This window comes from Numenius arquata, chromosome 13 (genome assembly GCF_964106895.1).
Source record: "Numenius arquata chromosome 13, bNumArq3.hap1.1, whole genome shotgun sequence".
In the NCBI taxonomy this organism is placed as follows: domain Eukaryota; kingdom Metazoa; phylum Chordata; class Aves; order Charadriiformes; family Scolopacidae; genus Numenius; species Numenius arquata.
Genome location: NC_133588.1, coordinates 16750206 through 16761306, shown reverse-complemented (window position 1 = coordinate 16761306; position 11101 = coordinate 16750206). Strand labels below are relative to the sequence as shown.

Below are 11101 nucleotides of genomic sequence, written 5' to 3'. Positions count from 1 at the left end.
ACCTTACAGCAGACTTGATACAAAAAGGTCAAAGACTCAAACCCTGGTAATTCACAGGAAGATTGTAAAAGAAGTTAAGATATGTGCAATATACTAGGAATGTATTTGAAAATGTCCAGATGATCTTAACTGGGTGAGAAAAACTCCTCCTTCCTGACCATAGAGTTAGCACTGGTAGTAAAAGAGTGAGCAAATCACTCAACCAAGAACAAGAGAATATTGGCAAACCCTGTGCAGTATCTTGTCTCTGCTTTTTGTCAGCCAGAAGACAGATTCCCTTCTATTTTGTATTTCCAAGTTATGCTTCAAGATGAAAAACCCATTCTTGGTCCCTGCTGAAGACCAGCAGAGACACTGAAGAGTGGGTCAAACTCAATACAGTACAAATACTGCACAGCAAACACAAGTCAGTCAGGCCTCCCTTCACCCTCACAGTTGTTGATCACAACAGGGCAAAGCTCAGAAGCCCTGTTAATCCCAAACTTTAATTTGTAGCTCTGGCAGCAACCTCAGCAGGTCTGTGGACTTCTGGCTTCTCAGTTCCTTAGCCCAGATGAAGGTTTTTCACCACTGCTCCCATCCGACCTGCAACGCTGCACTGCAGCGGGGGGCATGGGGGCTTTAGCTCTGCCTTCCAAACAGCGATGTGACTGGTGACAGTCAGCAGGATTCTCAAAAATGTGTAAGCTCTAAGGTAGAATCACTGTGCTAAGGAGTAAATGCAATGGCTGACGAGCGTGCCAGATGTTAAATGTGTCTTAGTGAGTTAAGTGTTTTATATCAGCTCCCTGGGAGTCGCACTGGTGCGCTCTTGAGTCAGTGTGGCTAACGTAGCATAGGTCCAGTCTGGCTAGAGATGTGTAGGCTGACGCTTGGGCAAGCTGGAGGCTTATGGGAACAATAAGCTTATAACGAGTTCATGATTTTCATGACAAGTTCCATTGCAATTGAGGAACGAAGAGAAGGAGTCAGCATTAGATGTTCACTGGCCACAAGACACAAAGCCAATTCGAGTTCAGAACATGTAATACGGTAGATGTGTCTCACAGTAGCCCATGTACCGTCCGACAGGCTCGTTCAATGGCTGAATGCTTTTCAAATTAGATGTTCCAGGTTGTTTATGTACAATTTTGGTTTTGCAACTAGTATTTTGGAAGTGGACACCAAAACCCTCAAAATTAAATTGTGGTAAATGATAGAGTTTGAAGAAGTATATACTATATTTAATTGGAGAGAACTGTGTTTATAGCCTGTTATTGTCTGTGCTGGTTGATTTTTCCCCACACGCCAGCAAAGACAAGAATGAGAAAGTCACGGCAGTTCTGGGCAACTTGGCATTTGCAGTGTATCTTTACAAAGTCTGAGCTGATGAGCTTTCTGCTGACGGGCAATATCTCTGGCTAGAAATGAAATGTTGTGATCCAGTTAAAATATTATCTATCAATGGAGGGTGCTGAACAGTAAAGTGAACTCTTTGGAAGTTAAAATTCCTTTAATGGACTTGGAAGCAGGGTATCTTTTTGTGGAGGGTGAAATAATGATCTGTATATTGAAACTTCTTATTCAGCTCCTGTGGTTAAAGAGCAACAAATCATTAATACAGTGAATAATCTACAAGCACTTTCTGCAGGGTTTATCTATTGATATCATTTGGGGAAAAATCAGTGGGGTGATCTCTTTGGATAGTCAGTTTCTCCCAATTCAGCCCTAATTCAGATATTACAGTGATATGAGAAGGTGAAGATCCCAAAGAGGGAGTTCTTGCGTATGCTTTTCTCTGAAATGTTTGCTTCCCATAGGTAAGAATTCCATGAGTAAACGTTTCCATTATAAACCCTTTCATGCTCTTGAATGAGCTTTTGTGTCAGCTCTCCTGTGTTACTAGGAAAGGATTAGTGAACATTATCACAACAGGATATAATAAATTGGCAGCCCAAGTCACATAAGGGGTACTACAGGTCTATCTTAAGTTGCAGGAGGTACATAACAGTTAAGGCTGAAATGTATAGTGACAATAGCTTGATTTAACACTTAGACAGTAAGCCTGGCAGTTAGGGCTTACCTGACGGTTCTTGCCTCCATTAGCAGAATCCAGAAATTGAAATGGATGCTGTTCATGATTGAACACTTATTATTGAACAGAAAGTACGTAAAATATTTAGTAGCTTGAAGTATAGATCCCATGATAGATTCTTTTCTTCAGGGAGCATGAGGAACACTGGTTTTGACATTACTACATTGCATTGTGAATTGAGAAATTCAGGTTTTGTCCCTAGTTCTGCCCAGCTGGGACATTGAAGGCGTTTTCCGGCAGCTGCATCTCCTTCTGTCAGAACTTTTTTTGATGGAAAGAAGACTTACTGCCTTACCAAAACCTCACCTCTGTTGTCCCTGATAACTGCCAGGCTAGCAGTGTGAATGACTCCTATGTATGAGTTTCCTCTTGTGATAGTCACTGTCTTGGTGAGGACTCAGCATTGAACTCACCTCATTTTTGACTGGTTCCACTGTCTCCCAGCTTCCCTCCTTCCCACTGCCTTCCCCCGCTGCTGTCCTCTCAGACCTCAGCAATGCTCAGCGTTTGCTTTTGAAACAGTGTCAAGATAAAGTTCCTCAATATTGTTCTTTCAGATCTTATCTGCACAGAGCTGCCTTTGAAGTGTTCTGCAGTGTCCAGGCAGCCACTGAGCCACCAGCAGCACCTTTTCACCCAATCACAATGGGCTCACTGTTAACATGTTCTTTTCCTGTTGTCTCTCGCTGTACGCTCAGGACTGTAGCCTTTCATGACATGTGTGTACAATGCCGTACACAATGGGGTCCCAGTGACCCAGTAGGGCTGGACTTCTATTACAATAGAAATAATAATGTCAATTTATTTTATTGATGCTTTTGAATAGGATTTTCTGAAAAATAAAGGAAATATGGGAAGTGGATCATGTTACCATAAAACCACATGCAGCGAAACGTTAATCTGTCTCCAACATTTCATGTCTTCTGGGCATCCGAGATAGTTGAGTTTGATTTACACAATCAAGCCATTCATTAAATATCTGTTTGAGTTTTAGGCAGATGCATCCTTTACCTGAGTGATGAAATCTGACTACAGGAAACGGAGCTATTCCTTTGTGAAAAGACCCCATTCTGCTTTATAAAGTGAGCCTTGCAGCAATATACTTCTAGAAAACTGCCAAGCTTTGTATACCAAATATCCTTGTAAGGGCTCAGCCATAAAACAGTTGTGGACTTGGGGTTGATCCAACCACACAATAGCACATCTTTATGCAATATTTCCTCTTTCAACATCCATCTCCAACACTGTAATTCACTGACAACCGTCAGTTCATTTTAATTCCAAAATTCTAACCTAGAACACAAAGCAGTTTAGAGTCTGAATTCTTGTGTGGGCATATTAATTATCTAAATCACTAGTCCCAATCATGTTCAAAAGAGCGCTTGCTGGGAATCCTTCAGGAGCAGACTGATCTATTGCTTATTATCGCCTACTAGATTATACTGCAAGCCAGAAGCATTTCCAGTATTTCCTATCAACAATACTCCATATAGTTCGCTGCTGTCGGAGAACTGAGTGATGGTGAATGAAGGGAAAAGCAGCAAATACATGTTAGAGAGTAAATATATATATGAAATGATCCAGTAAATCAGCGTATTCCCTACTAGGGATTGGCTTGGAAACTTCTTAGCTGAGTCATTTATAGAAAAATAAAGTATGCCCAGGCAGAGGGGAGAGGCTGTAAAACCTAACGCTATGTCAAATGAGGCTTCCTGTCTTGCAAACCACCTTCCACAGGCAGGAAGAATCACGCGGGTTCCGTGATACACAAGTTTCCACTGTCTTTGGGGAGAGAAGGGAGAGGTCAGTTTTGTCTTCCGCGTGGCGGAGGGGCAGCTGTATATTTGTGTGTTTTACCTTTTGTGTTGTTATGAAAATAAAATCATGAAGTTATGTCCATTTTGCATTTTGTGCCTGAAATGGGCACAGTCCAAGGCAGCTGCTGCAGGGGTAGGGTAGTCATTCAAATGAGAAACATCTTCTGCTCTTAAAAGGCAACTACAATATATTCACTCTGTTGAATAACCAGTCGTACATTCCTCGCTTGCCAGTATAATGGAACCTTCAAAAGTAGAGGAGTTTCACATGACCTTAGCGCATACGCCTGACTTTGAGTGCCTGAAAGGAGTGACCTCCATCCCATTCATCATAAGGGCTTGTTAACACTCAAATCCACTGTTCTGAGGGGTCCCCGCCAATATTAACCCATCCGTGGCCTGACTGGTTGGGGCAAGGGTACGCAGGGGTCATACTCAGCTGTGGTGCCCAAAGTTCCACTGCCCCAAAGATGGGGCCTTTCTTGTGGGCAGCTTTTGTCGCTGCCCCTCCTCAGAGCTGGCGCGGGCTCCGAGCACAGACATTGCTGTAGCCAATTACTAGCAGAAGAAAACAGGATAATGTTTTACTTAAAGGTACTATGGGACAATCAACAGAAATGCAAGTGAATGAATACACCACTTATGTTACTTGTTATTTACTTATAACCTCCATATTTTATTCATGAATTTTGCAATTCCAAATATAATGAAACAGTTAGAGTACTTTATTACAAAGCTTATAAAATAATTAAATATTACATTTATATTTTTTGCTTTTTTTACACCATAATTCATACTTCGTGACACTACCATTTTCTTTCCTCAGTTGTCACTTAGGGAAGTGAGCAAAGAAATATAAAGGAAAAAGCTATGCATTAATAAATTAATTATTTTACATCAAATAATAAAAAGGACACAATTATAAAAACAAAACAAAACAAAAAAAACCCTTGTAGTTTTACTAGAAAAAAGGTTATAATTACACAATGTCCGATATCAAGACAGAGCGGTGTAGGCTGAGATATGTTTCCAATCACCATTTCTTAGAGTATCACAGAATACATGTTTTTAATTTAAATTGTTGCAGAAGGAACTGCTAATTTGAAGTGACCACTGTCTGGCATTAGTGCTGAGCTGGCTAATCTTACGCTGAAACGATACTTTAAAAAAACAGTAAAACTGAACTACATTCATCAAACGAAGTTGTGGGATTGGGTGGAATTAGATAAATATGTCCCTCGTAGGCACTCCCCAGAAAATTACAGTAGAACACAGCTCTGTCTCTGGGTGGGTTTGGCAAAAAGGTTGGGGTTTTTTCAATGCAGAAACTTTCTAAATTGTACCATTTGCTGTATAGTGTCACCGCACATCTCAATACTGAGGGATTACAAATATCATTATGTTTACATTTCTTTTGTTTGCTGGTGGATTCTGAACTAAATAAAGTATTAGGAGAATGTATAAAAATAGAATTGACTTTTATTTGGTTAGAGTAAATCATCCACTTATCTTTTTCTCTTTTTTTCATATAACCTGTGTGAATAAATAACTATTTAGAGACATTTAGCATGAATTAATGGACTGTAATATTCTTGTTATTTCCCGTGGTTAAAGGCTGGATCAAAATTTGCGGAGAGATTTGAGATTAAAAGGAAGACATTCTTCAGTATCTTGGCATTCAAACAACCTAGCTTCTGAAAAAAAACTACTTTAAAATATCAAGTTTAAATTTTAAAATTACACATCTAATGAGCTTAGAAAGTTGAAAACATAACCATTGATCTCAGTAAGTCTGAGTTCCTTGAGTTAGCTGAAATATGAAATTCTATTTTACTTGTAACACAGCAATATTAAAAGTCCAAATATTCTAACGCTGAATATTTTTAGGAATACATTTCAAGTTACTAGTTAACCACCTCTGAGCTTCTACACAAAGCAGAAAATGAATTCTTCAAAACAATAAAACATTAGCATGATGCAAAACTTGCTTTTCCAGCAGCAAGTCTAATAGAGAAGCACCATATATCTTTGTAGTGCACTAGTTACTTCTTGTGGCCACACACGTGACGCTGCGCTCTCCAGACAACAGCCATTGGAATGTCTCTCTGTGACAGTGGCAGGAAACAGCTGCCTTACCCTGGCACCATCGTATCATAAAAAAAAAATGAAAGGCACCGCTTCTGGTAGTGGGGTCTGTTGTGCTGCCAGGCTGGAACCTTCCTCCTCGAGCTCCCAATCTCTCTTGCTTTGCATTCTGGTAAATTAGCCAGAAAAGGCTTCCTTGCCTTAATTTCTTCCTCATAACATATGACAGTGCAAAATGACACTTTTAAAGAAAGAAGAACTGCCCCTCGAGTCTCAGTGTTCAAGTGATCCATAGTACCCTGTACTTTAGTGAGGTCAGCAAATAAAAAAAAAGAAAGAAACATTCCTTTTTCAACATATATCCAACAATTACTGTACCTCAGACATTCCCGTAGAAAAAACCGTCTCTTCCATCAGTGGTTTATGTGGCACAGTGTCTTGCCTCATAGCAAAGTTAATTCCAACATAAATTGAAGAAGAGAATCCTGTCACTGAAGGGTTCAGATAACACGCTGCTATCAGTTCTTCTTCGTGCATGATTTACAGCATTGCTTGCCATAAAATTTGTGGTTACAGACACCGTGCTGGGGCACCAGGTGGCACCACGTGAAGAAATCCACACAAGAAGGATCATCTGAAGGAGAGAAATCCAGCAGCGTGGTAAGACTGTGTTTTAGCAAGTCTAGAAGTCGGGCAATTGTTCTGCACATTTGGTAATGTATAAAATGCCACGGGTGACTCAATCCAAAGAACAGGAACCATGCACTAGCTTTCATCTCAAAAATAACAAATCAGAAATGTTAAATTTGTTAAGAGATCAAATTTGTTAATTTGATAGAGCTATTATAGTAGGAGGGTGAGCAGCTAATTAAAACCAAAGATTAAAAATTAAATGAAAAAATAAAATAAAAAATAAAGATAATAAATATTTTAGAATTGAAAAAGTTAGAGCACACTTTGAAGTTCAGGAAAACTGTGTGATTGCGTTCCAACACTTTCTAGAGGGACTGAGACTATCCGGGGAGCCTAAGAAATCTCTCTTCCTAGACACTTTGGCCAGGTGGCGTGAGTCAGGCTTTTAGGACTTTGACTGGGATTTTGGTGAAATCTTAATTAACTGCAATGGGAAAAGAGGTGGGCTGACGATGCTTAGTTCTGAAAAGTCCAGCTTTCAATTACAAATAAACCATATTTTTCAATTAAGATTTTATTTCACTTAAGTTGATGTACAGATCATGTATGTACACAGCCCAGTCGCTTTAAAAACATCTCATAGCTGCGCCTTTCTCCACTTTTGTAGTAAATGCTTTGTGTTTCTTCAAAAGAGCAGAGTGATGATTCATATGGATGATTTATAAACAAATTCACTATGTCTGAGAGAGCAGTAGGACATTTAAATGAGGTTTAGCAAAATTTATAGCTAAACTGAAATCTCCTGTGAGCATGGGAAAAGATTCCCTTCGACTCTCAGAACTACTGTTTACATGGTCAATAAAAGGAATTTACAAGGAGACAGTGAAGAAAAATCCAGCCACCTTTGTCTGCGTTCTCAGATCAGCCGAGCTGAGCCACAGAAGATAAATGCTCCTTCACACAGCACAGACAACTTCTGCCTATTCTGTGGGCCAGGAGTCATCTCTGTCTCTCTGTAGGAACTTCTTTCGATTAGTCACCACTTTGCTCGTTTTGATTCCCTTTTATATGAGGGCAAAGGTGATTTTGTATAGCTTTATCACCCTTAAATTTATTTCAGTGAATAAGAAAATAATAATAATAATTTTTTTTTTTTTTTAAGTTGCCATTTTACTCCTGTTTTTAAAAACATAAGCCTGTCTGTAAATGTTAATGTTATGTAAAGAAGATACTGTCCTTGAACAAACACTTGTGCAGGGACTGGGAAGCTCGGTACTGAACTGCAGCCTTTCCGCTCCGCAGCGTTCCCTTTCTGCCCTTACTGGAGCGTCAGTGGGATGAGCTGGGAGTTCTGCACCGGCTTTCACCTGCAAGTTGTGCCGCGGGGAGGACCCAAAGCAGACAACGGATGACAAACACGCACAGCACAACGTGAGGAAAGCTGTTCTGATAAAGTCAGGAAGAAGCTCTGCTGCCATGGAAGGGTAAATTTTCAAAAATTATGAATTATTGTTTAAAAACACTTAGAAGCACTGGGAGGCAACGTTAATAAATCTTTATGCTCCTTTTGAAGCTTGGAGTGCAATGCTGACATTACAGAGGTATGGCCAAAAACTGTACTCTTGGGACCTAATCCAAAGACCATTGGAATGAACACAAAGAGTCCCACAAACTTCAGTGGATGTGGATCAGGCTGTCAGTTCCTTATTTCTATTTACTCAGTTCTATGTTGTTTAAATTTTCTTTCATTTTAAGCAAGTGGATTTACTAGGAGTTAGGGTGACCGTAACTGCATCTAACAGAGGATCAAAATGACCCAGTTTGTTGAGAAAAGTGTGTAAACTCTCCCTGAAACATTAATTTCTGGACTGTGATCACTGAGCCGGAGCTGCGTGGCTGATAACAGAGACTGACTTGCCTCGATGTAATTCCAGCACAGCTGGTCCCCTCTCTTTTTGCTGGTTTAGACAGAAAGAGAGAGAGCAGTGAGGAGATAATTGATCTCTAGAGCCTGACGACCCAGTTATAATAAAGGGGAAAGGGCTCCTGCAGATGTGAGGAGAGAGAGAAACAGGCCAAGGCCAAAATTAATAGCAGACATTATTCCAGACATGAAATATAGCGGAGGAAGGCAGGGGTGAAAGAAAAGTGCTTGCTGTATCGTGACAGAAAAGGATGTAATACAGAAACGCCAAAGTACAGCAGAACTTTTTGGGAAGGTTAATTTGAAGTGTTAAGAACATTTACTTTTAAAAACACCAGAACTATTTACGTATCCCTTTTGGGACCATTTCATCTATATATCCTTGTTTGGGTTCGGTATCGGATTGGTATATACCCTTGATATACCGGTCTGATACCCTGCAGCGGAGTGGCCTGTTAAGATAGCACTGGGATTTACGGGGTTTGGGTGGTGGAGCTGGGGGGTGCTTGGCTAATGTCAGTTCACAAGATGCAGGAGCTTGACCTTTGCTCCCAGCTCCATTACCACCTTTCTCTTCCAATTCCCCCTGGGTTTTATAGAGGTTACTTTCAGCTCCCGGTTTTAAAATGGTAACAAGACAGTTAATGTACGGTATTTTGAAAGTTAATGTTTAAAGTGCCTTAGCATACCTAGATAACTGGCGTTATATGGGACAAACCTGGACCTCCATGAGTGTTTTTCCCCGCAGTTAAGGAGTCACAAACTGTAACCGGCTTGTAAGCAAATCTACGGGATGGGGCTAAAGCACTGCTCTCTCTCTGTGGTGGTTCTGAGAGAATTCCCCTTCCATCATTCAGAGCGACACAAAACCTCTTGCTCCTGCTCCTCTAGGATTGCAAAACACCCTGAAGGGGTGGAGAGGGACACGGCAGACATACAAGTGTGGACAGAGCTTACATCATGTTCCCTGACTGCACGTCATACGCTGATCAGAAGCAGGAAGAAGAGAAGTAAATTCTAGACAAAGCATTTTTGGGCTCCCAGGATATGGGTGCAATCTGAAGCTTGGGCAGACTTCAGAAGACTAAAAATAAATGGCAAATTCTTATTGCTTTGTTCAAAAGTTGCTAATTTTAATCATAAAACTACCAGGATAGGATGCTTCTATGCTATTCAACAAGATAGTATAAAGCAGCAGCTCAGAACCAAATGGCATAACTTATTGACATACTTTTTTTTTTTAACATATCCCTGTTTTTTAAATCTCCTTTGTCAGTTACACTCTCAAGTCTGCTGTAAGAGGGTTCACTTTGAGAAGAGAGATGCTGTAGTATCAGAAAATAACCGTGGAGTTGGAACGCCTGGGAAAAAATCATTCATGAGGAAACATGCCAAATACTAATCTTCAGTGGGTGTAAGTGGAAAAGGTGATTTTTGCTGGATCTAGAGTTCTAAGCAGCCAGCCCTGCTGCAGCACGTAGAGCTGAGTTTTACCTCTTTTCACAGGGACTGGGCAGAAGTTCGTGTTGCAGGCTCTCAGGACTGCTGGTTTCTGATGGGGCAAGCACCCAGAAGCTGGTCTTCCTTGGCGCAGGCACTGTACACTCCGGGTCTGCACTCCCCCTCCACACGTTACTGTACACTGTGGAGAAGAAGAAAGTAAAAGCCATATTTCATTGCAGAGACTCTCTGGGAGCCTGTGAAAGCCAAAGGAGGAACTTTCAGGGGCTTCGGATGAGACTTTCAAAGAGAGAGAGGTCAGGATCGGATGCGTTGCTGTTCAGCAATCCCCATCAGGACCAGCTTTTCAAAGACATGTGCATGTTCTCCCTCCCAAAAGTTTGGTTATTTAAGGACTCGGCTGAAAATTTGGTTCCTTACTTAGGCGTGGAGACAGACACTGAACATTTTAGAAAACCTGTTCCTGATTGTCTGCACTGATTTCTTTTGAACTCTGGGCCTCTGGGCCCAATCCTGCTGTCTGAACAGAGATAAAACTCCCTCTGGAACCACAATTATGGCGGTATCTGGGGAAAAACACTATGCGTTTGCAGGAAGATCTATGAAGTATTTTAAAATGAATAAGCCTTTTACTTGTATGTGTTTCATGAAAAGTTGTCTTTAAGATAAATGTGATCATTTTCATCTGATTACAATTGTCAGGCATACATTGTTTCATGTAAATGTTATTAAATGAGTGTGTGTCTCATTGATATGTGACTCATAAAGTAGATAAGTTCCAGAAATACAGAAGCTTGTTTGCAAGAATGTAGAAACAAATACAGACTGATCCCGTAATTAATCATAGTATTTAGGGAATTCCAGGCAATCTGTGCAGACGCTCGAATACATTGTGCATATAGATATGTAATAGTTCAACCACAGTGCAGTTCAGAGAAAGTGCTGGAAAATGAGCATGGAATGGAGTGCCTCTCGAGCATGAATAACATTTTTCGGTGACATTCTTCAGTTTCAGGACAAAGAAATGAGCTGCACCAAAGTACATGACGGATGTGGACCAGCTGCATCATGTTTCAGTGGCTGAGTGGTGCGACCTTCTTTAGGGAA

The 11101-nt window shown here is 40.6% G+C and overlaps 1 protein-coding gene across 2 annotated transcripts in view; it reads right to left on the bottom strand.

Annotated features, from left to right (window-relative positions):
• Positions 1–4538: 4538 nt before the first annotated feature.
• The window catches only part of ADAMTS18 (ADAM metallopeptidase with thrombospondin type 1 motif 18), a 78717-nt gene continuing 72154 nt past the window's right edge, over positions 4539–11101 (bottom strand). For both annotated transcript variants that reach the window (XM_074157936.1, XM_074157937.1), the window contains exons 22-23: positions 10028–10175; positions 4539–6610 (exon numbers count right to left, since the gene is read on the bottom strand). In XM_074157936.1, the coding sequence (XP_074014037.1) occupies positions 6495–6610; positions 10028–10175 (264 nt within the window). In that variant the 3' untranslated portion in view covers positions 4539–6494. The remainder of the gene's footprint in view (positions 6611–10027; positions 10176–11101) is intronic.